Source organism: Astyanax mexicanus, chromosome 1 (assembly GCF_023375975.1).
Source record: "Astyanax mexicanus isolate ESR-SI-001 chromosome 1, AstMex3_surface, whole genome shotgun sequence".
Lineage (NCBI taxonomy): Eukaryota > Metazoa > Chordata > Actinopteri > Characiformes > Acestrorhamphidae > Astyanax > Astyanax mexicanus.
The window spans coordinates 101,766,507-101,793,344 of NC_064408.1; the positions used below are offsets into that span (position 1 = coordinate 101,766,507).

A 26,838-nucleotide genomic window follows, 5' to 3' on the forward strand; every position below is an offset into this window, starting at 1 on the left:
TCACCGCATGATGATGTGTTTATTGTTTATACATAGTACTGTTACATACTGTAATGCAAGTGGGGCATCTCTAGATCCAGAGACACTTGGGAAGGGCAGGACTTTGAACTTTCACATCACATTAATCCGTATGCACATACGAAAGAAAAGACTACTCCTGGTGCAGACTGTCAGCTGGGCCTCGGCCGTACTTTCAGTAGTCACTCGTATCCCCCCCACATAAATTAAACAAAAGAAGAAGGTTCGCAACGTGACTTCAAATTACGTTATAAAAAAAAAAAAAAAAAGCTGCATTCAGTGACGAAATGCAACAAATGGGAAAGAACGGCTTTCATGCTCACTGGAATGAAACAATTGCCCATCGCACTTTTCTTTTTCTTTCTTTTTTTTTTTTTTTACAGATTGACTTATCAAATACAGAGTTAATGCATTCATGAAATGTACATAATGCTACTTAACGTGCAAACCTCATCAAATAGTCACGTTTAGCGGCAGACAGTTATTTACACGTAGTGCAACAGTGACGTGGAAAGCGAGAGAAAGAAGGAAAACTCAAGTGCATCAACACACACACATGGTTCAGAAAGCACCTGCTGATTCAGAAAAGGGACAGACCACGTTTGCACTCACATACTCACAAATCTGTGCAAAAACAAAACTAGGACCTTGAGAACAGACTGGTAAACCGAACCAGTTCAATACCCAAAGTCTTAGCTTTACACCTGGTCACTTGATATGACTAGTATCTGGATTGTACCCTGATAAGATATGAACCACAGACATTTGAACTTAATAGTCAAATGCATCTACAGTAAGTCAGACTGAATGACTGATGTGTGGGATGGTGTACACAGATCTACTCTTTGCCTGGCTGTTATTACCGGTAATTTGGTTGTACTGAGAGGAGTTTTGGTTGTTTAATGTATTTTGGAGAGACGGATGCGCTTACATTAATATAATCAGGCTTAAATAACTCTGATCAGTTTCTGAAGTGGTTTGAATTTGTATTGATCTTAGGTGTGTTTACACTTGCATTTAAGTGGCTTGCTCTTATCCAGATATAATCCTGATACACAAAGACACATGCAGTAACCAGGTGTAAGCAGAACCCTGGAGGCTCTTAGAACCGACCTGCACAGCTCCTTCCTAGTCTAGTGAGAACTTTGAATTGTCAAGGGAAGGGGTATAAGTTGCTTTTTTTATTTATAAGAAATTAAAAAAAAAAAGGTTAAAATTCATTTTTAAAATGCATAATTTACATTGATCTCTGTACAAACTGACCTCATGATTCTGATCATATTAGATTCCCTTGCAGCTTAGCTGGAATCTTGAAATATGGAAGTGACACAGTTATTCTTTCCAACCATACGGAAGCAACATAGGTAGCATTAGGGTGCACAAGCGAAGCAATATGGAAACACAAGGGCTGTAAGGGAGGAGAGGGGGGTCATGTGTTTCACACACACATATAAACCTCACTAAGATTTCACTCAGCCAAGATTTATAACACTTTAGCTACAGAAAATGGACCCAAAATTAGCACATAAATAATCTGTTTTCATTAAAAATTCATCTTTCTATTTTTAAAGTGTAACATGAAATGTGCATATTCATAAATGGAAGAGATTGTATTTTTTTTCCCCCGACAGAAACGACCTGCCATCTTGAACCCTGTTCCCAAAAGATGATACATCACAACCATCAATAAAAACCAAGCGCAGAGGAAAACACCACCAATGTCAATCAACACAGGAGGCAAACACCATCCGCTTATATAAAAAGTCAAAATATCTACATGGCAAGTGATTAAGAATCACATGTTTAAAAAGGTTATTACTTCACATTTCAGTTAGTTTGTAGGCAAGCAAGGCTCTTTTCATTTTACAGCAAACAAAAGAGATTTACAGGACCAAAGAAAAACCAAAGGTAAAATCCAAACTAAAAGTCTCTCCTCAGCGCCCTGCCCGTATCTGTCAGATCTGGATAGGAGAAGTCCTCCACGTTGAGGAAAGAGTGTGTCCTACAGCGAGTGGGTTTTCAAACGCTGCTATAAAACATCTGACTCCAGGGACTAGGGAGACGGGAGGTGAGAGGGAGAAGAAAGAAGAAGAAAATAAAAACTGAATCATCCAATAGCGTGGCATGATAGATGGGTGGAGGTAAGAGGGCGTGCTGTGATTGGCTGCGGCTCATCTCTTCCTGCGACAGGTGCGTTTGTGGTCGGCGTGCCAATGCTCCTGCTGGCACTTGATGGAGCAGTAGGAGGTGTTCCAGCAGCAGTGGTACATGGCCTCTTCTTCGCAGTTATAGCACTGACAGACAGGGGGAGCCACAGTGTGAGAGTAAGCAGCAGCATTTCAGGTCTACATTTTTATGTGCAATGGAAGCTCAATACACTTGATTTAAATGCAGTTGTCTATTACATTTACTTCAGGCACTTTACTTAAGATAAATGTTGGTCTGACCAATCACTCTGGGGTCACATCCAACATTTTCTACTTATGTAGGTCCATTACTTATAGATGATGGTCTGAAGAAATAAATATTAAAATATAATAGCATAGTGTACATTTTTATCACAACTTAAAGAAGACTGATCAATGACATGTCAAATTGATAGAGTACAGCACATTTTGAATATATACCACTATACAGAATCAGCTGGGTTTTGTATGTGGGTTAAATTTTAACCATGAATAATATTGTGTATCATGCACATGTCTCTAAATACCATGATGAAATATTTTTATCATATCACCCACTCCTACAAAGATCATCACTATTACTTATCCAGCAGTGACTGGCTCAGTCCTGTCAACTGGTACCAATAAACATCCTAAAGATCATTTCAAAGCTCATGGACAGATAATTTATCAATAAATAAATTTAAAATGATTAAATGTAATCTAAAATCTATAGACATGCACATAAATGTGTGCAGTTCAACACAATCTTTTATTGTAAACAAGAAAAGACGTTTCTCCTAACACGTAGCCGTCCTACTACGTGTCCGCTTGACCCAATTCCCTCAAACTTACTACAAACCATCGCACCTGCAATCATTCCGGCTATCACTCACACCATCAATGCCTCTTTAACTTCTGGTGTTTTCCCAACTGCTTTCAAACAAGCACATGTGACACCACTGCTTAAAAAGCCTTCTCTCAACCCCGCCCAGGTTGATAACTACAGACCCATCTCACTACTACCCTTTCTCTCTAAAACACTTGAGAGAGCAGTTTTAAATCAGGTCTCTGGCTTCCTCTCCCAGAATGACCTCCTGGACCAGAACCAATCTGGATTCAAAAAAGGACACTCTACCGAAACGGCCCTGTTGTCTGTGACTGAAGCGTTGAAAACTGCTAGAGCTGCAGGCCAGTCCTCAGTGCTCATTCTGCTGGACCTCTCGGCTGTCTTCGACACGGTCAACCACGACTTCCTCCTAACTATACTCAACTATGGGGATCTCAGACAATGTCCCCTTCTCTTCTCAATATACACTGCCTCTCTTGGTCAGGTTATCCACTCACATGGCTTTTCCTACCATTGCTTTGCTGATGACACCCAGCTATACCTGTCATTCTCACCTGAAGATAACTCAATCTCTGCACGGATATCGCAGTGTCTCTCTGACATATCCTCATGGATGAAGGAGCATCACCTTCAATTAAATCTCTCAAAGACTGAACTTCTGGTCATACCAGCAAAACCAGCTTTTCAACACAACCTCTCTATAAGCATCGACTCTCTCTCTCTCACCGACAAAGGTTGCTAGGAACCTGGGTGTCATGGTTGATGACCAGCTCTCCTTTACGCACCATGTGGCCTCAGTTGCTCGATCCTGCCGCTTCGTGCTTTATAACATCAGGAAAATTAGACAGTTTCTGACGCAACAGGCCACCCAACTCCTGGTACAAGCAGTCGTCATCTCACGCCTCGACTACTGCAATGCCCTGCTAACTGGCCTCCCGGCCTGCGTAGTAAAACCACTCCAAATGATCCAGAATGCAGCAGCACGTCTGGTCTTCAACCAGCCAAAACGGGCACATGTCACCCCGCTGCTCATTGAGCTCCACTGGCTACCAGTTGATGCTCGCATCAAATTCAAAACTCTTACAATCGCCTACAAGATGATGACAGAACAGGCTCCTTCCTACCTGCACTCACTCCTGAAGGCTTACGCTACCTCCCGGCCGCTGCGCTCCTCCAATGAATGTCGCCTCGCTTTGCCAAACACTCACACAAAGCAATCCAGACTTTTCTCATACAGAGTTCCCCAATGGTGGAACAAACTACCTTCCACTACCAGATCAGGAGAATCTCTCACTATCTTTAATAAACTCCTGAAGACAGAGCTCTTCAAAGAGCACTTACTCTCCTAACACCTCTAACTAACTACCTTCTACTACCAGATCAGGAGAATCTCTCACTATCTTTAATAAACTCCTGAAGACAGAGCTCTACAAAGAGCACTTACTCTCCTAACACCTCTAACACACTAACTACTTCTAACCCCATTTCCTTCTTCCCCTCCTTCACTTCTCTATCCCTTTATTTCCCTTCGACCTCCTTTGAGCCCTATCTAAAATGGTTTATCTTAATTCCTATTACTTTTGTACTTCATTATTGTAAGTCGCTTTGGACAAAAGCGTCTGCCAAATGTAATGTAATGTAATGTAATGTAATGTAATGTAATGAAAAGAACACTTATTGACATTCCAACATCCAGGTCTTTTAACCATCACGATCGGCTGAATATTCTAAAGCATGTCTCACAGAAAAAACATTCTTTATAAGACTAGTTTACTCACCCACTGCTTTTTCTTGGTCTGGGAGATAAGCTGCTTGTGCTGGCTCACCATTTTCTTCATCTCCTCCATCAGCTCCTCTTTGCACTTGTCCTTCACCTGCTTGCATTTGCGCTCCATCTCAGCCTGAGTGCTGGCTACCGCTTTACTCACCGCCTGCCTTTTCTCCTCCTCCATCTCATTTCGCAGCTTTGTAAGCAAAGAAAAAGTACAGAAATCACCAGAGATGCTCCAATATTTCCAGTAATGGAACTGCTACTGCTACTTTCTCTACTGACAAGATTACACGTTACTACTTCAACGATCAGTGAAACAATAGAATCTCTATTACAGTCTGTGCTTTCTGTAGTGTACTGTAATCTGAGAGATTTAAGAATGTACACTGCCCTGACAAATGTAATTTGATAGGACTAGTATTGTGCCCCATGACCTTTGTCCTGTCCCATGGAAGCAACAGAGTTCTGCACTGACCTGTAGGATATACATGTGGGGCCTCCAGTTTTGCCATGGATATATTTCAGCCAGAGCTGCTTGTCTGTTTGTATGGACAATTCTAGACAGACATCAACAGCTTTACTGACATTATTACCACACACTGTGCTGTATACTGTGGGTGGTAATGCCTTCTATGACGTATTCCTGTGACACAAGGGACAATGCAGATGCAAAACTTTTGAAATGTAACACTCTCACTATCAGGCCTTGCTAACACTTCAAAAGTTCATCACTCTTGCCCATGTGCACACTGGCCAGTGTTCAGCCACACTCACACGATAGCACCTTACAACCCAGATAGAGGTGTAGGCATTTCCGAACTATGCTTAGAGTTAATTAGTGATCAATTTACATGTTGCTCTCCTATTACTACTGGCATGTCAGTGCATATATGAATGTTAAAGCTTATTTAATTATTGAAAATATTCCATATCTATTGTCACCCCAAGAATGCAACAACAATAACCCTACAATCAATCTCCTATTGATCTATAATCAATAGGAAACAGTTGAAATCCGTGAGAATTATCCTCACCTTGTCCAGAGCCTCTTTAAGCAGCCGCTCTGTCTCCCGCTTGTTCTCGGCCTTCATCATCTCCTTAACGTCGCTGAAGATTTTGGTGTACTTGTCGTGACACATATTCTGGCAACTGCCCTCGTTGACAGTCTGTGTGCCGCGGTGTAGCATCCGGGGCGAAGGCGAGGACGATGATGATGAAGGGGAGTTGGACTTTTTGGTCTGTGTGGATACGGACAAGCGCTCGGGCTGGTGGGGCATTGTGGTGGGGATCTCTTGACTGGAGCTCACCGCCTCTACCTCGGGCTCATGCTCCTGCTGGCACAGAACAGGAATGAGGAAACCCAGTACTACTCTCACTGATATACTGTACACGGACACTGAAGTCCTGGGTGAGGCATTCTGAAAGGATTTTACCTCCTCTTTGGGTTCAGGGGCTTGAGAACGACGGCTCTTCTTGGCTTTGGGCTCCTGGTTAACCTTGGACTAAATGACACAAGGAAAAAAGAGGGTTTGAGTATGAAAAAATAATGATCAAAGTGAATGTTAACATTTTCCCTTCAAAGAGAAAAAATTATATACGTATATTATATTATATATACACTATAACTTATATACAGTCTTATATACATATATATATTATTAATATTATATAGTTTATATATATTTAATAAACTCCTGAAGACAGAGCTCTTCAAAGAGCACTTACTCTCCTAACACCTCTAACACACCAACTACTTCTAACCCCATTTCCTTCTTCCCCTCCTTCACTTCTCTATCCCTTTATTTCCCTTCGACCTCCTTTAAGCCCTATCTAAAAATGGGTTATCTAAATTCCTATTACTTTTGTACTTCATTATTGTAAGTCGCTTTGGACAAAAGCGTCTGCCAAATGAAATGTAATGTAACGTAATATATAATATTAATATATTTACTAATCTCAATTAAAGGATAACTTCTTTTTTTTTTCTTTTTTTTTCAAAGGATAATTTCTAAAATTTGATTCCACACCAAATAACATAATCAGCACGTTTTGTGGATGTTTTTTTGGGGGGGCCTGCATCTTGCATTTCTTAAAGCTCAAAAAAATTTACAGGAAGCAAGAACAACAGCTTCCGTGCATCGGTTCTACTCACCTGCTCATTACTAGTGGAAGAGATGCTGGACTCAGCTTCATCTTGACGCTCCTCCTGTTGCTCTGGGCGCTCCTCTGGCCTACCTTTCCAGGTGCGTCCATCTCGCAGGAATCGCTGGTGCAGCTCCAGCTCCTCACAGGCCTTCTTCCAGCCTGCGCTGCGTTTCACCTGCAGCTGCTGAACACTCACTGAGATCTCTTGGATGTTGTCTGATGGGATCCATGCCCTGGAGCAAACACCACACTGGCATCAATATGTTATGGGTGGACCTTATCAAATATCCAACCAGAATTCTGCCAGAAGCCTGCTGATGGCCACCAAAAACACTGGGTGCAAAGTGCAACTTATCTAATGGGATAGGAGCCCTGGAGCAAACACCACATTTGCATAAATATGTTGGTCCCTTGGAAGGGAACAGGCATGCCTACTGCAATAATAATGCATTTTAGAGTTTAGAGGCATTGACATTTGAGGAAACAATGCAAATGGTATGATGCTTTGACTACAGTTTACAGCAGACCACATGGACAAAGAAAGCTCCTTCTTGACTACAGTTTTATGCTCAAATAGGACAAAGTTGTTTAACCAAAATGACTAGAATGAAGAATTCCAAGCCCAAGAAAACTGAACCAGCTATTAGAGCTTTTTTCTGTTTGTGAAATGGATATATTTAATTAATGTAGTAGGGGGACTACCTCTGAATTCTTTAGCATAACCTCAAACCATCCACTAAACAGTTGAAACTTGGACCTAATCAAATGTTGCAACAGGAAAAAGACCCCAAATTTATGTTTGCAGAATGGTTCAAGCTGGCCTACATGACTTGATAACATGGAAATTTAACTGACAAACTGCACCAATTCTGCCACAAGGAGTGGTCAAATATCTAACCAGAATTCTGACAGAAACTTGTTGATGGCTACCATGTGTGGATGAAGGTAAAACTTAAGGGGCACTTAGCCGAATATTATAATATTACACCAATTCTTGTATTTTTTATTAAAGACATCCAGAAGAAATCTGTCATAACATCCAATGTGAGTGTATGCAAAGACTGTAAAATGTAAATTACAATTTTATATTTAATTTACTATTCTAGGATTTTTGAGTCAGATGGTGTAAAAGTAGCCCTCACCTCTGATGCTGGTGGCCAAAGAAGCGCACGTCCACCTGGGTACCCTCTCTCTGCATAACCTTTGCAGGCCAGTATCCAAAGCCCTTCATCCTGGCCCATACCAGTTCGTGATTGGGTGACTGAACAGAAAGCAATTTTCAGTCACAACAAAAAGACAAAAAGTAACAGGAAACTAGCCCAGTGCTCATACAGGGGCTGTAGAACTAGTCCAGCACTTACACATGGATAACAAAACCAGTTGTCAGGTCGCGCATTGGACAGATGAAAACAGTTTCTGCACAACAGTAACTCGTTCAACTGTGGGGGAAAAAAAAAACACAAAAAAAAGATACATAACAAAAGTTACATTTCCACCCACAGCGCAGCACACTTCACACAGACAAAAAAAAAAAACACCCTACACCACACTATACAAAGGTTGAATGAATCTAATCTTATCTCTAATCTTCCATTTGATCTCTTACCTCATGGCATGTGTCATTGTACAGAAGTCTGGCTATTTCAGTCTGATCACTATGTGCTGTAGGAATATAAAACCAGGCATTAGCAATCAACACACCCATCACTACATAAAGTATTCCCAGCATCCCAATATAATTAGTCTAACCTCCGTGCAGAATAGCTGTGTTGTGGACGATAAGCTGAGCATCTGCTTTAAACTCCTCAAAGTTTTTATATTTTCCCTCAGAGATGTTCTGCAGGTGAAAAAAGAGGTGTTTGAGAACACAACAGAAACACTCTATAAAATATTGATATAAAGTGTATCCAAATCTGTTTCTGATTTACTGCATGCTTTAGACATTTAAACTCAAAATAATCAGGCTCTAATATTATGCAAAAGCTTCTAAACCCAAAAATGACTGAATGTTAGCAATGATTAGGGGTAGGGTTCACCTTTGAAACAGTTTTTGACATTTTAATAGTCAAAACAGCATTTGAAAAAAAAGTCCTGAACAAATAATTATATATATATATATATATATATATATATATATATATATATATATATATATATATATATATATGCTCTCATATTTAATTTAGTACTTAATTTTTTCCCCAAAACATATTCAAACATCTTATGTCTTATTGACTTATGTCAAATGTCTTACTGAATGTCACAATTATTGCTTAATGTGAGGCCACATTTAAAAATGTACCATTTTTAAAAGTGACAAGATATGGATCGATCCATTTATTCCAACAAAACCTTACTCCTATTCCCAAGTCATTAAATAAATAAATTACCAAATAAAATGTGATAAATAAAAAAAATGTCTGGATTGTTCTACACTAAATAGTTTTATTTGTCTCTGTCCATTTTTTTTTAATATGAATAATACTGAGCATTTGTTATCTGAATGAAAACTTGTTTGCAGTCACAAATGAGATTTAAAGAAGTAGAGATAGGTTTCCTCCCTGCATGTTCTATAGTTCTGGCACACTTCATTTTTGTCTCATCATCCTCACCTCTTGAATGTTGTCTACATCCAGCGCTGTGTGGATCAGCCTCTTGTACATCGGCTGCTTTGTCTCTTTACCTCTCTTGTGCAGGTCGACAGCCTGAGGAACATCAAAGAGAAATCTGTCTGATAATATGCTCTGTGTACTGTGAGTAATATGGGTAAAATCCACTAAATAAAAGAAAAACAAACACTCATATATGATAAGAATAATATTATAAACTTACTCTTTCTTTCATACGTGCAAGAATAAACTTCAGGTATGTGGCCATTTCCTGTTTTCCAACGTTTTTCCTTTTGCTACCCTGCTGGCAAACAAAAAGACAAAACAAGTTAGACCACTAATGGTTAAGAGGTTCTAAAAAGTAACAGGTTTGTTAATTTGTATGAAAGGGTTTATTACCACCAAAGAAATAAACTAGACATCACATATCTGAATCTGTGAGCTACTCGACAACGATCACAGAGACAAATCACTTGGTTCGCTAAATGGGTTCCCTGGGTACAACTAACTGTACAAACAATATTAAAACTATTACTTCAAATAAAGCTTTATTGCTAACACATAACCAACATAGAAATTTTGTCTCATATCGTCTGCACATCTTTACAATTTTCCTATTCGTCATGGCATAGGCAACTGCATGATCAAAACTGTATCCATACACACACAAAAAATACAGATGTTTTTCATCACACAGAGTGATGGATTTCAAGGTTTTGCCAAAAGCCCTGTTGTGAACCTAAAGATTTAAGACTGTGGATAATACCACAAACTGGATTTGGTCCAGGCTTTTCATACTCTTCATCTTCACAAGGTCAGTAAGGCCACTTGACTAAGATTTTTTGCAATGACTGATCACATAGAAAAGAATAAAAACACTTCCCACACACTCTCTTTGCAATGCCTGTCGTGTGTCCATGCATGTGCCTACCCTGCAGATAGTGCACTGCCAGTGGGAGGTGGTGTCTCTGGGCCGGTGCTCCTCGGAGAGACAGCGTAGGTGATAGACACGGAAGCAGCCGTCACACTCAAGCACGTCGCCGGGCAGATGACACTCGAAGCAGTACCAGTCGTGGCTCTCCGCCTCCCATTCCTATAACACACACAGAACAGTGATGCGCATCGCCCTCCGCCCAGCCCCGCCCTGCAGACCAGCGGACTGCACAAGCTCCGCCCATCAGACGAGATAAAGTGGAGGACTGGGCCAGCTACATCACAGTCATTTCTGTTCGCTCCAAGGTATAGTTGCTTGTCATTATGCACAATATTTATGGTTATTTAACATGGATTCAATTTAAATGGTCAATATCTCGAACTGAAGACTTTAAAAGTTTTAATCTATAATAATAAATAATCTGAATCATATTTAATAGACTTGCATTGTATTAAATTCACACTACAACCTTAAGAAGTCTACTTAGTGTTCGAGTGAATACGACCATGTAAATTAAACCCACACCGATACAGATATTATAATCTCAATCACATTCTCACATGCCACATTCACATTCATTACATTTCACACCACTGCCTTTAGAATGACTCTATTGTTGCCCATCACACTTAAAAAAAAATAAATAATAATAATATATGTAAAAAAAAAAAAAAAAAAAAAAAAAAAAAAAAACAACACTTTTTCAAAGAGACTCACCACCAGCATCACCAACACACACGCCAGTAACACAAAAACCCTTCTACCTCTGTTATTGGCAGCACAAACGCTATTTATGTTTGCTATCCAAACTGCTTTCAGCACTTTCAGGGTAAGGAAGGCGACCTGCAGCTGAAACAGCTCCAAACTGTGCACACATCACACTGTACTTCTGGTAGAGCTACAGAGAAGGTGTGTGGATGTTTAGCTGGAACACTTAAGGGTGAGAACTCTGATGAAAGCAGTGCTCACTCAGCTTCTGGAGTGCGTCTCCATCGGTGTTTGGATATATATTGGTGTTGGGAGAGGCTGCTGAGGGTATGTTTTGAATAGATGGACAAATGAGAGTAATTTCACAATGATTTGAGATTTTTTTTTGCAACAAATTGGATAAATGTCTATTAGGTCATCTCCTACACAACAAGCTTGACTTTTGGCTTAAGATGCCTGGCTAAAAAAAAAAAAAAAAAAAAAAAAAGAAGAAACCTTGTTTGTAAAATTGCACAACATAATTGATTGCTTTGTAAAAATGGATGATTTAAGTTAAAGTCAATTATGTACAATTAAACATTTAGGGGGCACTACTGTTATTATTATAATTATTATTAGTACCTTAATCCTCAGTTTAGGCTCAAAATATCCATCTTTTCATCAGTCTGGCTTTGTAAACGTATCAAAATATTTTGTATGCATTTGGGGCAAAAGAGTTTTCAAAGAGCTAACTAGCATAAAGAGATAACAACTACTAGGCATTCAGTAACAAAACAGATTCACAGGGATGACTGTGCACAGAACAGCTTTGAAGCTAAAGAAAGCTTGTTAATTCAGGTAAATGTAATTTTATTAGTTTAACAGCAATTTTATATTCTTCGCATATAGAGAAATTAGATGGAATCCTCATTTAGGACTGATGCCGGTGTGAGGATTCAGCATCTCATTAGTTTCATGAACATGATCAATTAACAATAATAAAATAAAACAACTTTTGATTTAAAGCACTGGTCTGACAAAAACCTTTTTTAGTTCAAATGCTGCACTGTGCACAGGCTACACAAACTACCAACTACAGGGAAAATTGAGTTAGTAAGTAGAAATCACAGCAAATTAATGTCAGCCTACCTTGCTTCCCTCAGACATCTGCTCCTGTGATTGCAAGTGATCCAGAAAACATTGCTTAAAATCCTAAATCTGACTGTAGCCAATGGGCTTCAGCGTGTGTAATTTAAATACATGTGAAGTGTCTAATTAGTGGCTTCAAATGGAAATAATACCTTTGGCCACTGACTGAACATACAATTTGTAGAAGTTCTTTGAGAGAAACAATACAGACTCTACTCTCTGAGGCACAGTCCAACAAACATTGACTGCACTAAAACCAGCCTCTCATGCAGGAGAGGAATCTCACTAGCTACTGATAAAAACAGTGAAACTATACTGCCCCTCGAGCACTGAAAGCACGTGAGGAAGATTCAAGTGTTTATACATGAGCTAAGAACTTTTTACCAAATTACTGTGAAGCTGATGGAAATCTGTCTGTCTGTCTGTGGTTGGTTAGAATATATACATTTCTCTTTATTGCTATATGCATCAAATAAAGGGCCATGCAAACCATCAGTCTTCAACAGTAAGTGCTGTTTCCCCAAACCAAAACATAAGTCTAGTAATGGACAGCATACACCGCGCAAATCCTTCAGTCTAGCTTACCATCTCATCCCCTGGCAGCCAGTAGCCCTCCTGCTCAACCCCTGCCTTGGACCCTTTGCAGCCCACAGTGAGGGTCTCCACCACTAGGCCATCCTTCACCGCAAGCACCAGCTGTCTGGCCGTTTCTTTCGGGTGCATACCGTACACGCGGCTTAAATACCTGCAACAAAACATCAGAACAAACCGGACTACATCTCCTGCTCCAATGATCAAATTTCAAATTATAAATTCACAGGAACAAATGGGGCTTACTTTGAGATTCTGTCCATATTTGCGATTTGCTTTTGGTTACGGATGACCTCGATGGCTGACCACACATACTGGACGACTTTAGGGTCGGCCTGCCTCTTCTTCATCACCCGCGACATGGCTGCCCGTTCCAACCTGCAAAAAGACAAATCATGACAAGATAAAGAAAACAAGTTTTTTTTTTGCAGACAGTTATGTATGAAAAATGATCTAAAGCTAAACTTATTGATTTAACAGTGAGAACATCTCCAATATTGTTGACAAAATTAATGTTTAGGCAGTTCTGGCAGAAATGTTTAGCCAAAATCTAAATTGATTCTCAATAACTGCACCCCACCCCCCCACCACCACCACCACACCACCCCAGGACTGCATTCTGTGCTGTTACTTTCTTCATCATCAAAATACCATATTAAAAAAGCCTTCATTATTTCAATTTCCTCCTCCTATATGACACTTAATATAATTTTGACTGACAAGCAAATGCCAGTTATCCATTGAAACTAGAAATTAATTTCCTGTTAGCTGCTTGGAAGGACAAAAGATCTCTTAACATTAAATAACCTTAGATAGCACAAAACATAAAAAATTCATACTGGTTATAGCTCATAGTTTTCTAAGCTGCTTCAAAAAATGTAAAAGTGAGCAACACTCAATGCCACTCATTACTCAGAGGGCCCAGGAACCCAATACTGCACAATAATATTGCTTACTTAGCAAAAACTGAGACACCTTTTGACCACTCCACTAAATATGAAACTAAATATATATAAAAACTTTCTATCGCCAGAATTGAGCCAACCTACTATTTTTTTTAAATACATTGCAATAGTCAAATATAATTCAGAGTGGTTTGGTGTAAAATGTGTTTAGAAAAAGGAAATGTCTGACGTACTTAGAGTTGTGATGACAGGAAATAGATATCTTAGGTGTTAAATGCCTCTTCACTTTTACAAACAGTTAAAACAAAAAGTGGTTAGCAATAAACTGTCCAATACCTGGGTCAATGCTTTAATATAATTTTAAGGCAAGATCTTAAATATATGTTTTAAATATATATTATAGCAGAAAGCTACATGCAGGTCATAGTACTGAACAACAGCCATACTATTTATCTTCATCAGCATTATACATAAAACACATAAAGCATGCAGGAGTACATGTTTCAACAGATCAAATTAAACCACTCTAAATTACTCTGTTTACATCTTATAAGTTAAAGAAGTAAAATTTAAGAAATATTTGGAAGTCATGCAACCTCCAAATCATGGTCAAAAACCAAAATGGGATTATTTTTTTTAAAGTATAGTAAGTACAGTAAATATTGTGTCTGCTCTTTTAGAGACTTAAACCCCAGTTTACTGCATGGTGTGTAATGGTATTACTTACTATGTTATACCAACTATTAAAACATATTCCTAATAAATAATATCAAACATCAAATAGTTTTATTGAATAATATGCAGCTCTGTACTGGTGGTGATAATGATGTTTAAGAGAGACTACCCAGCTTGACTGGAAAATAAAGAATAAAATGCAGCCAACAGTAACCCACAGTGCCAAGCTATGAATGCAATGGTGCACAACCTACAGAGACCATTAATAGAATCATAACAATATATACCATATGCAGCAATTCCTTTCTTAGACAATATCTCAATTAAGATTAAATCCCAAGAAGTATAGTGACTTGTGCCCTGTCAGGAACTCAAACCCTAATTTAACAGAATGCAAAGGAATGGGGATACCTACTGTTATATCAAACATTAAAATACATACACAACAAATAATAATAAAGTATCAAATATAGAGTTATACTGAATAATATGAAGCTTTGTATTGATGGTGGTGACAGTGATGATTAGGAGAAACTACACATCTGAAAAAATGCAGCTAAATCATACAGGTGTCAGATTTTGATATGGTCAGTATGGTGCATGATCTATTCTGCTCATTTGTTTTTTTACAAGCCAGTCCTAATCATAACAATATATATGATATATAGCTATAGCTAGATATTTATTGTACACTCTCTCAATTCTGGCAATCCTCCCAAGACGAATTGAGAACAGAGTGCACAAAAACTAGCTACCTAAGCTAATACTAGTACTAGGTCTACTTGAGTCACAGATTTTACTAAACTGGCTGCGCAATGTTGGGGCTAAATACGTGTAAACCCACTTACCAATGTACCTACTGATAATGGAAAATGTAGATAATAAATCGATGAGGATCAAGGACACAATATATAAGCCAACTGTTCTGACTGTAGGTAAAGCCTTTAAAGGGGCTAGCTATAGTGTTAGTTAGCTACTATACACCAACCAGACCCCCACTGGAGGAATGCAGAACCAGGTGAAGTCAAAACCAAGTAGCTAGCAACCAGCTCTACAAAATAAATTGCACAAACAACTGCAGCTTGTTTCGCTAAATCTCTACCAAATGACAGTTTTATTAGCTAGCAGTAAAAACAACGACAACGCGTAGATCCTCCCTGCCTGTTTCTGAGACATAATCCGACAGGACAGCGAGAAACAACGGTGGCTAGGCTGCTCAAAGCTCCCATGAGGTGAATTACACGAGACACCAGATACTGAAGACCGTTTTGAAGTATCTATGGGGTCAAAAACACACTGGTGAACGGTGTCAAACGTTAAAACATGAGGAGAAAGACTGCTGTGAATGCACAGCGAGCCACACTGTAGAGTGTAGAGCAAAGCTAATCGGACGCCATGTTGATATTCCTCCCTCGCTTCGAGACAAAACCAGGCAGTTGGGAGCGGATTTGTTTTGTGCTCCAGACGCCGAGAAAGAGGTCGAATCGACACCGTTTTCGCTCGTACTTACCACCGTCTGATAGCTAATGAACTGCCTCGCCTTGTAGTCCCGCTCACGACGCGCACATCGGTGATTAGTGGGGTGAAATGTGAGGGGAGCGCGGTGCCAGGCCCGCCGGCCCCACTTCCACTCGAGGCGGTAAACACAGGCAGGCAGGCAGGCAGGCAGGCAGCGTTCAGGGCGCTGGAGAGCTCTAGCGGCCGCACCGAGCGTTGCTGTCTACTGTCTTTTTTGCAGGCTGCACGTACACAGAAACAGACCATACTAGCAAACCTGGGTTAGCTTGATAACATGCCATTCACAAAGAAACACACACACATTAACAATGTATTTTTTACACACCCCAGAGTTGGAGTAAAATCATGTCTGAACCCCCTATATCTGCTTCAAGGCTTTGCTCTGCTGTGTACCTGTGTTTTCTTACAGACATAGAATTCACTAACTATATTTTCCTGGTATTAAGCTAGTTAGTATTATTATACATTACTTATTGGCTCTCTATCTATTCTGTGTTATGTTAATATTATATTACAATATGTACTGTTGTGCTGTGAGAAGTGATGAATATAAGGAGTTGATGCAGTGTGTTGTGCTTATAGGAATGCCACTGGAAACTCAGTGCTCAGTGGCATCACCACAAGATGGCGGTCGACCAAAACAAATGGGTGTTGAGAGGAAAGAGCACTAACACCTAGGTTAACTGAAAAAGGAAAGAGTATAGAAGTAGAAGCTCATAAAACTAGATCACCATAACTGCAGTACATCAACATCATACATTATATTTAGCGAGTTACCAATTATGAGGTACAGGACATAAACAAAAAATCAAGGCAAAAGGGCCTGAAAGTAGCCAGAAGGGTAATAGTGGAATAGAAGAAGACAGAAGGAGGGGGGGCAGGGAATAAGGTTAAAAGTATTGAGTTTGTTAGAGGTGTTAGAAGTGTAAATGCTCTTTTAAGTCTCAGTATTTAGGAGTTTCTCGAAGGTAGCAAGGGATGCTCCAGCTTTAGTTTGTTCTACTACTGGGGAACTAGGGAGGAAAAATGTTTGGCAAAGCTAGGTAGGGTTGCCATCTTTTACATATTATATATATATATATATATATATATATATATATATATATATATATATATATATATATATATATATATATATAATATAAATATCGCTTCGCATATTGGTTCAATACAGGGCGCAATATTTAACTGCCAATAAAGGACATTCTCTATTATACAGGACGGGTGGCAACCCTAAAGCTAGGCGTCGTTTTCTGGACGAGCACAGTGGCCAGGGCGGACATAAGCCTTTAGGAGCATATAGGTAAGTGCATTTAGGTGGTAGCCTGTTCCGTCATTACCTCATAGGCAATCATAAAGGATTTGAATTCAATACAAGCAGCAATCAGTAGCCAGTGGAGCTCAATAAGCAGTGGGCTGACGTATCTGTTTTGGTTGGTTAAAGAGCAGGTGTGCTGCTACATTCTGGTCTTGCATTAGTAACAGTATTAAAACTACTCAGATACATTTTTAAAGTGTTTCAGAAGGTTATTTGAGCAAGGCCATAAAAGTATTTCTTAACCCTGGTCCTGGAGGTCCAATGTCTATTTAATGTCTATGCAACACACCTGAGGCAGGTGCAGTGGTTCTCTAAATGTTCTAAGCAAGATTCAATATAAATGTTACTTACTAACATACAAAGGTTGTTCATATGCACATCTTCATTACAAATCCTTTATGGAACCAGAAATGGTTCCTGTATGGCATTACTCAAACATTATCTTACTATACAGGTTAAAATGAAAAGGAGTCCAACTTAGTAGGGTTACAATAAAATGAAAAGTAAAAATTACAAAATATATATATAATATAAATTATATATACATTCAAAGTCATTGTTTTCAATGAAGTAAAACTAATTTAGTTGATAATACCTGTGTACACATTACAGTATTATTTTGTTTCAGAAAGTCAAACAGAGTTGAGTGATTTTAACATGTCTTGTTTCCACAAATTTTTAAATATTAAATAACATACTTTCTACTTTAACAACTTTATAACATTGAAATTGTATTAGTCATTATTAAATAACATATGCTAAGATGAAAGCTAATATCAGTTTGAATTTCAAACTGATATTTTTGAATGTTTTGTTATGTTTCAGAGAAATGTCTAAGCAACACTGTGATAAAATATCTGTATTTTTATTAATTTGGCTGCATTTCTGACTAAAAACCTACAGAAATAAATAATCAGTCATGCAAAACCTTGTATCTTTAATAAGTAAATTTTACAGAAGAATAAAAAAAACTTTTTTTCATGGAATTTAATGTAATGTCAACAGAAAAAGTAATTTTAGAGCTTTTTTTTGGTCCATCCATAATCACATTTAAAGAATGACTATCAGATTATGTAAAAATGTCAAAGAAAAAAAATGAAGATACAAGGATTTTCCCTGCCAATAAAGAAATATATCTACAGTTTCTATGTGCATAGTGCCCACATTTTATGCTCACAATATTTAAAATGAATAGTGATTCCAAAATATTTGCGTAGCGGTGTTCAAATATGTAAAAATTATACTTTAGTACATGCAGAACATGAACATGAATACATGAAGCAGGTCACTAGCTGTTTTAGCTGTCAGTCATTAATCTACATATTCGGTCACTGCACTTTCCTTCACTTCTTAACTGTCCTATTGTCAGAGATAAGTTTCCACTGTCAAACACTGCAGTCCGTTATTTTTAATGCTGCTGAACACATGCAGCAGGACAATCCTGGGTTCTACTATTTACATTTGCATGTCATAACAGGACAGAGAGGGGTCTTGGGTAGTGCAGAGAGAGTAAACACAGGAAAGGAGCCGTTTCAAAAGCCAGCCGTGCATACAAAAGGGTTTGGGGCAAGCGCAGATGCTGGAGATTACTATTCTGATTCAGTAGTAATATCACTGCAGTGGAAAGTATTCAGCTGTTTTAAAATACGCAGCAACCCTAATGAAGGCTGGGTCACAGTACATCCAAACTTTCACAGTTTCCTCAGAGGCCTCCTGTTGCCAGATTTTCTTGGAGAGGATTGTGCTTACATTTTTTCTCTTTAATATCACAACAAAGTATTTAAAAGCCCAAACAGACAATTAAACATCTGATAAAATGTTTATCGTTGCTTCTATTATTGAAGTAGAAACAAGGCTTTTGGAGCCAGTTTTTGATGTGGAACCATGTTAATGGTCGAGAGGAGAAAATCTAAGGAACGAGAAATGTCAAACCCACCAAATAATTCTAATCCATGGGTAAACATTACCAAACAAGACCTACCTTGTAACACAAAAAGAATGGAATTTATTTTATTGTTGAAGGCTTTACGTGACAAAATATTAAACTGTTTGTCCAAATGAAATGACATTCCTACATCTTCCCCACTTCCTAACTATGAACAGGAACATATTGAATGCATTTTTAAATCAAATTATTTTTTTATTTTTGCTCTTTGGTAATATCACTTGTGCAACTGCAGAAATGCCAGAAAAAGACTTGTATCTGTATGGCTTCACATTTAATACAAGTAACGTAAAAAAAAACTATATAACTTTATAAATTGTTTGTCCTATAATAATATATATAATATATTGTAATATATCCTCTACAAACATGGTCTGCTTTAGAGTAAAGAACGTTTGAAGATAATATAAAAAGTGTAATACAAATAAGTTGTACCGAATTTATCTATTGCTGAGTGAAATGTCTTTCGCAAATAATGCAGAATATAAAGTAATAGAGTATTTGCAGGTGTTTAACAGTAGATTTATCATTACGCATTTTCACAATGTTAGCATGAAATGTTTATATTATACTTCTAAGACTTAACCTTAATCCTCTCTTGAAATGTATTCAAGAGTGATTTATGATGCTGTTTTGACGCTAAAGCCACCAGAAGAGGTCACTGTTGTGTCAGGTCTTTATAATCCATACCTCTAATGTAGTTGAACATGACCATGCTGATATCATGTAAGTGATGAGTAGACTGTGTGGTACCAGTCCTGAATGTTTAAAAAGTTGCAAATAATAATTTAAGCTTGTAACCAGATTTTCTGCCTTTACAGGCTTTTTTTTCGTGAGCCCATTTCAGTTCTTCCTAAATTCTTTAGTTTTCCTGAGGAAATTAAGAGTCCTTAAAATTCCATTTTTTTCTTTATTTAAGTTTTTATATTAATTTAAACCTTTTATATTAATTTAAACCTTATTATTAATTTAAACCTTATTATAACTAAAATTTTACCAATGTCAGCACAAGCATTTTAAGCTTTGATGTAAAAGACAACACATGGTTTGAATTCTTTACTAAGAACCTCAGACCACTCTTTTTTATAATTTCTCAAGGTAAACCATGCATGTGCATAAAGAGCATATAAAACCAATATAAAAAGTATTAAATCTGCATGTTTAAAGCCTATGGGCTCACTGACATACTACCTGGTCTTTCTTTTTTCTCGCACAAGAGCAGTAGGCCTTGCAATTCCTCTGCTAGAAAAGGTGATGAATAATTAAAAGGAATTTCAAAGATCTCTTACAGCTACATGGAAGAAAAAATGTTCTGCTTTTGTAGATTCAAAGTATGCAAAAAGGAAGTCAGTGTAACAACCGACATAGAAAAAAGTTCAATTTACCAAGTAAAAGACTGTGTGCTCTGGTCTTTTATTCTTTGACCCCCTTTTTCTCAGTGGGGGGAGGGCACTGCAGTGCTACTGGATCTACGGGTCAGGTATGTCACCCTAAGGCCGATTTAATTGTCAGTGAGCGATGAATGCTCCCCATGCTCTTTGACTTCTTACATCCTTGTAATCCACACTGCACACATCTCCAAAGATGATGCAGAGCTTATGACTGGAGTCATTTACCTAAGCTCAAAGAACTTTCAGAGGCCTGACAAAAAAGAAAAGTCATTGCTTTAGCACAGGAACGCTTTGAATGCACTGATGAATGAATTTACTATTTCTGTCCTTCTCCAACTAAAAAGGCCCTAGCTCAAAGGTAACAACCTCTTTTGAATCTTTTGAGTAAAGTAATCGGAAAGTGACAGTTTCAGATCAGTAATTAAACTGTCACCTCAATCCTGGCACCCACGCACAAAGGCCCTGCTGATTAATAAGAGGAATGAAAGCAATCCTTTGATTGGGGTTTCACACCATGTGCCAAATCAGAAATGTCAATTTTCACACTTTCTCTCTCCGTGCCGGTTTTTGCGCCGGAAAGCTAAGGGGTCACTCAGGCAAAAAAAATTGCTTGTTCACTTTAGGCTCCATGGTTCATCGATCGTCACCATGCCAGTGAACGCCAGGAAGCTTTGAAGTTTGACACCTGAGGAAGGAAAAACTGAGGTACATATTGCACCGCCTCAACAAATATAAGGCCCAGAAAAAAGGTCAATGATTTTCCTCTTTGCTACATTCTAATCTGTTTTTCTTGACAAAGCAACAATGGGAGATATACAAAAAAAAAACGTAAAAGTGGGCACTTACCAATAAAAAAGGTGCCATAAAGCATGTGCGTTGGAAGATGAGAAATGCACTGATATTTTAAAGCAGGGCCTGCTTGCACATTAGATTCAGCTTTCTGTATTAATACTTTCAGCCTTTTCTCCATCCTCTTGCTGTCACTCTCACCATCTGCTGTGGCCAGACGACGATTCTTACAGATCCTGTCGGCCTGCTCTCTCTCAGACAGGAATATAAGCCATCCCTGCAGAACATCACTTCTGTTATACACTTCACAACTGCATTACATCTTATCCAGCAATCCGATTTAACATTTTACAGGCTATTCCTGAAACCTGAGTTACAAGAGCCTGCTTACTACTGCTGTTATTCTACCTAAATGTGGCTAATGATTGACAGAAGGATTGGTTCATTTTCTGACTGACCACACTTTTAAAGATGTTTCTGACAGTAGTATGGTGAAATATCATTACTATAGATATATAATGCCTAAGACCTTGCTGGTTTAACTTCTTTTTCATCTTGCTTAATTTTTACAGATACTAAACTGCAAGATGATGAGTATTAGTGTAATGATTTCATGGCAGAATCAAAATCAAACAACATGAATTAAATTAAATTAAAATTAAATGATGTTTAACACTATCACAGTTACACATCTCGACACTTCTCAGGGTCTGATTTGTGCTTTTTTTGTAAAAACCTTATAATGTTAGGTCTGAATTGCCCAAATAATGTCTGTGTAAATAATAATGTTAATATTTCAGTACTTCTACATACTTTAGCTGAAATGTAGTAAAGTAGGTTTTCTGATGTGCATGTGGTATGGTAAAAGGCATTGAGGTGAAACTGTCCTTTAGATACTGATTTACTTGTATGTGTTGTCTTTTAGTTTTCTGTTTCATCATTTATAACTCCAAACCTAAAAAAGTACATTACAGAACGGCAAATGCAACTAAAACAGCTAATATTTTGAACACAATATTTTATTGTGATTTTCATTTATTTTCAGACAGTATGAATGCAATATATTTCATATTTTGTCTGATCAATTTCATTTTATTTATTAATATACATCTATTTCTCCATATTGAGTATAAATATTTCAAATAAGTTGGGAAAGGAGCAATTATGGGCCAGTAATCCTGACATACACAAACTAATTAATGATTTAATGAATTCAAACAGGGTATATCATGCTTTATTCAGCAGTAGTTGCCAAAATATGAGCAAGGGAGTACTTTGCCAAACGTCTTTCAACTGCTGCATTACAGACTTACATTACAAAAGACCACTTTAAATTTATGAGATGGTCACCATGTCCAGAAGTGGCATAGACCTTTCTGAGTTTGGAGGTACCTACGACAGACCATCACAGTGAAAGCATGAATTGTGCTCAGACAAAGCAGTATTTCAGATCTTTTTTTGTGAGAAAATTAAGTTGTGAGCTCCAGACCAAAGTGAAAAAGTACCATACAGACTGATAAGAGCAACAAGTGAAAAAATATGGTATGTGGTTGTGTCACTACACATATGTGTTGCAGCCTGAATGCATTAAAGTACACTGAGATCTTGGAGCAACATGTGCAGCCTTCAAGATTACATAATTTCCGTCCATGTGTTTTTCAATAAAACAATGCAAAACCACATACTGCACAGGAAGACATGGCTGTGATAGAAGAGGGTACATGTAATGGACTGGCCTGCCTGCAGTGTTGACACAGAATGTTACCTTGTACTATTGCACTTGCACTTAAGACTAGTTTGCAGAAAGAATGGGACAAAATAACACCTGAAACAGCTTTTTTTTATGAATGCATGAGTTGATGTATGTTAAAAAAACGCAACTATAAAATTTTATAGTTTTAATGTATTGCAATTATAATAAAAAAAACAAAATCTGAAATATTGGGTCAAACTGTCTACAAAAGAAACGCAGCTGTGCTCTTCTTTTATGATATTTTGTTGGGCATGACTATTTGCTTGCTCCCAGGTACAAGTAGCTTTTGCATGACAGGGAGGCTAAATTTACCCCTTAAAAACCTAAAACTTTGCAATGCAGTACACCCTAATGACTGGGAACATTTTATTTGCTGTTAAAATATAGCTAAGTGCCTAGAGCCCAGGACTTACATTAGTGTGGTTGTAAAGCAATGCGAATCCTCTTTTATTCTGTGAACTTTAGAATAAAGATAATTCATACCGGAAAATAAGTTCATAGATATTGAAATTGTATTCAAACAAATCTAGTATTTGGGTTTATGTAAGAAAAAGACAGATATTCTAGTTGCTAAATTGTGAAAATAATATGTAGTTTTAAAAATTTAATTTGCCAATATTATCATTATTAAGCAAAAAAATCTCAATTTTTCATTTTTACGTCATTTGAATATGGCAGTTGGTCTTGAAATTGTGCCAAAATGTCATAATAAATGGATCAAAAGACATTACTAAATTTGAAACAAATTATTTTTACATTGACTTTCCTTATAAAGACTTTTAATACTGCTACACACACTGTTACTTAGATCTGTATGTAATTAGTACAGACTGCTGCATACACCTGGGTGCAAATAGCTTGTGCTTGATTTTGTTTAGTAATAAAATTGTATTTGTAGTGGACTTTCTTGATACAACCCATTTTATATACTGTTTAAGGCATTATTTAAACAAATATGAGATATTAACATTACATTTGATGGATAAAGTGTAATTTCCAGTATAATTCAGCTGGGTAGGCTGCTGCTGGTTACTGTATTTGCTGAGAGAACAAGTTATAAGCTCTCAGCATTGCTAAACAACCTAACGAAAGGAGGAGCAGCTTAGAGGAGCCCTTCACTGAATCAGCTGTCCTCTCTCTCTCTCTCTTTCTCTCACTCAGTTGACAGCCAAGCTCGTCATACCAACATCGAGGGGTCACTCCTGGGAACGCTGTTCTCTTTTAACGGATACTTTATGGGCTTATTGTGTGTCATTTAAAATGACTGGGTTTTTTGATACACACGTTGGGATTTACTGAGAATTTAACGAGTTAACCTACTGAAGTAGTTGATGTGGGTCGACCAGGAGCTGCTGAGGAGAACTAACGTTAAGACATGCATCGCCTTCACTGCTACCTTCTTCTCTTCATAGTTTGGCTCTCGTGCTCGGTAAGCTAAAATACGTTAATTACTACAAATATTTCGATATTTGTTATGTTTAAAATTGTTTTAACAAGCTTTTTAGCAACCTTTCACGTATATTTTACAGGAGGGAGTGGAGTGAAGTTAGTTTTTAGTCGTATAAGCGCGTATTTCTCGCATTTTAAACCTAAATTTAATGCTAACGCTAAATAAACTGCAGCCGTTAATTTTCAAAAAAGTCAATTGTGTAAATTTGAGTTTGTGCCGTTAGCCTGTAAATATCTATCCACCGTCTCCTCGGCACTTTCTCTCAGCTGTGCCCCCGTTTCCTTCTGCTGTCTACACTGTGAGTACTTTCACTAGCTAGTAGTCTAGCTCTGTAACCACAACCAAATTAACTACCTTTTAAACACAATAAAGGAAACCACTACAAACCCCCGGGGCGCTGCTAGGAACCGGGTCATGGCTGTTGTGGTGGAGAAGGAGCGAAAGAATGCCGCTGTGTCTAAAAGGCGGTGATTCAGGTGTTTGGACATCGCCTTTTCCTCCCCCGCCCGTATTCCTACAATTCCCGCCTTATTCCAGTTATGATTGGCTAAAAAGCCATGCCGAAAAAACTTTGTCCAATCCAAGCGCAGGTGGTTTGACACGACTAGCCAATCGCAGAGCAGATAGGCGCGATTTGTCGGAATACGGGTGGTTAAAACCAAAACGCGGTCGACAGTGGGCGCCTGTAGTTTAGAGATATTATAGTTACATAGGTTAGCCAAATGCAGACATATACCCGCTCCTTTAGTCTGTCTGTTTTATTGAAAATAAATCACAAATATGACTGTCTACAGTGAGCACAGAAGTTTTAAGTGTAATATATTTGTAATTTACGTTAAATTATCTATTAAATTACGTTAAATTATCTAAGTTGTATGTTAAATTTCATTTGGTCATTATTTTTTCCGCTCTTGTCTGAGAACAAATCTGAAAATATGTGTATTTGTTGTATCTTGAAAAAGTGAATTATTGAATTTTCTTTGATTGAGTAGGATACAAAAGAAAAATATTATTATTATTATTATTATTATTATTATTATTATTATCATTATTATTATCTGCCCACTGTAGTTTATTTTAATACAACATTGGCTACACAAAGTTGTATTTTTAATATCAGGACATATTGGATCATTGATGTCTGGCGATGAATGGCATAACCCATTATGGCACAGATTTTATTTATTTTTTGGAACTAAAGTAATAACCGCCACTGTTTTAGCACTATTTCCAACAAAAGTGGTCTAGCTGCATAATGTTGTCAGTTTTATTAAATAAACAAAAATCTAAATGTGAATTTTGGACAAAAAAGTGTGATGGTGCTATATATATATATATATATATATATATATATATATATATATATATATATATATATATATATATATATATATATGTTACAGAACATCAAAATATTGCAAAATCCGATGTTTCTTTTAGGCAAAAACAAAGTCTTCAGCATTTTCCTTTTCAGACTAAACATTTTTATTATTTGGATATGAATGGGTTAACCCATTTTGCTCACACTGGTTTTCAGAACGTGTTGGACAAGGCCTTTTGTCTGTTGTCTGGATGTGTCCTGGAAGTTTGCATGGCTAGGCATGTCTTTCTTTGACGCAGGTGAAACAACACATATAGTGTAAGATTATAAAAAAATTAAGTCTATGACACCATGCACAGACTGCAGAGCAGGCATAACAGCATATACAATAATACAGGTCTGTGCATCCAAGCTCTTTCCTTAAAGTCATTAATCTGGGAGATATGTATGTTTTGCTTGTACAAACATCGTATATCATTAGAAAGACACAAAGAATAAGTGAAAAGTGATAAAAATAAGCTTGATCTGCTTCCAGATTTCTCTGAATGATTCTATGAACGAAAACATGAATTTGATAAGTTCTATACTGGGACAACTGATCCAATGTAGTTAAGTAATGATGAGCCAGGTATTGGACTGTAGATATTGAGCTGCCAAAGATACAGGATTGGAAACGTTTAAAGGAACATACCAGCACGCTTACAGTAAAAGCACAGCTTTTTCATTATAATATTAGTATTTTACTGAACACATAAACCGTAAATAGCCATTTTAACTGCTTTTTGATATACATTTCTCAGAATACATGCCTAAAACATGACATACTATTGTATTGCATGTTACAAATTGGGGGT

General features: G+C 37.6%; 2 protein-coding genes across 11 annotated transcripts in view; one reads left to right on the forward strand and one right to left on the reverse strand.

Annotated features, from left to right (window-relative positions):
* Positions 1 to 25,170, reverse strand: zmynd11 (zinc finger, MYND-type containing 11). Of its 10 annotated transcripts, XM_022681107.2 has the most exons (17): positions 25,051 to 25,170; positions 21,518 to 21,737; positions 13,166 to 13,297; positions 12,914 to 13,073; positions 12,329 to 12,352; positions 10,490 to 10,651; positions 9,782 to 9,862; positions 9,562 to 9,654; positions 8,699 to 8,786; positions 8,556 to 8,611; positions 8,311 to 8,388; positions 8,092 to 8,210; positions 6,957 to 7,182; positions 6,238 to 6,306; positions 5,839 to 6,138; positions 4,812 to 4,997; positions 1 to 2,312 (listed from the first exon to the last, which is right to left on the reverse strand). In XM_022681107.2, the coding sequence occupies exons 3-17, from the start codon at positions 13,279 to 13,281 to the stop codon at positions 2,190 to 2,192; spliced, it is 1,881 nt and encodes a 626-aa protein (XP_022536828.2). In that variant the 5' UTR covers positions 13,282 to 13,297; positions 21,518 to 21,737; positions 25,051 to 25,170; the 3' UTR covers positions 1 to 2,189. The 10 variants fall into 10 exon arrangements, with proteins under 10 accessions (XP_022536828.2, XP_015456879.3, XP_015456878.3 ...); XM_015601393.3 differs by lacking the exons at positions 21,518 to 21,737; positions 25,051 to 25,170 and adding an exon at positions 16,010 to 16,169 and having other exon boundaries at positions 5,839 to 6,135; positions 9,782 to 9,859; XM_015601392.3 differs by lacking the exons at positions 21,518 to 21,737; positions 25,051 to 25,170 and adding an exon at positions 16,010 to 16,169 and having other exon boundaries at positions 9,782 to 9,859.
* The window catches only part of vipr2 (vasoactive intestinal peptide receptor 2), a 63,449-nt gene continuing 60,862 nt past the window's right edge, over positions 24,252 to 26,838 (forward strand). The window contains exon 1 of the mRNA XM_022681137.2: positions 24,252 to 24,642. Within this exon, the coding sequence (XP_022536858.2) occupies positions 24,589 to 24,642 (54 nt within the window). The 5' untranslated portion in view covers positions 24,252 to 24,588. The remainder of the gene's footprint in view (positions 24,643 to 26,838) is intronic.

Bases quoted from the DNA above. Each gene is read 5' to 3' on its own strand.
- zmynd11 (XM_022681107.2), bottom strand. From the start codon at position 13,281: ATGTCGCGGGTGATGAAGAAGAGGCAGGCCGACCCTAAAGTCGTCCAG. The intron at 8,787-9,561 runs GTGAGGATGATG...TTTCACCTGCAG, and splicing joins ATGTAGACAACATTCAAGAG to AACATCTCTGAGGGAAAATA. The intron at 2,313-4,811 runs GTGAGTAAACTA...CCTGTCTGTCAG, and splicing joins AGACCAAGAAAAAGCAGTGG to TGCTATAACTGCGAAGAAGA.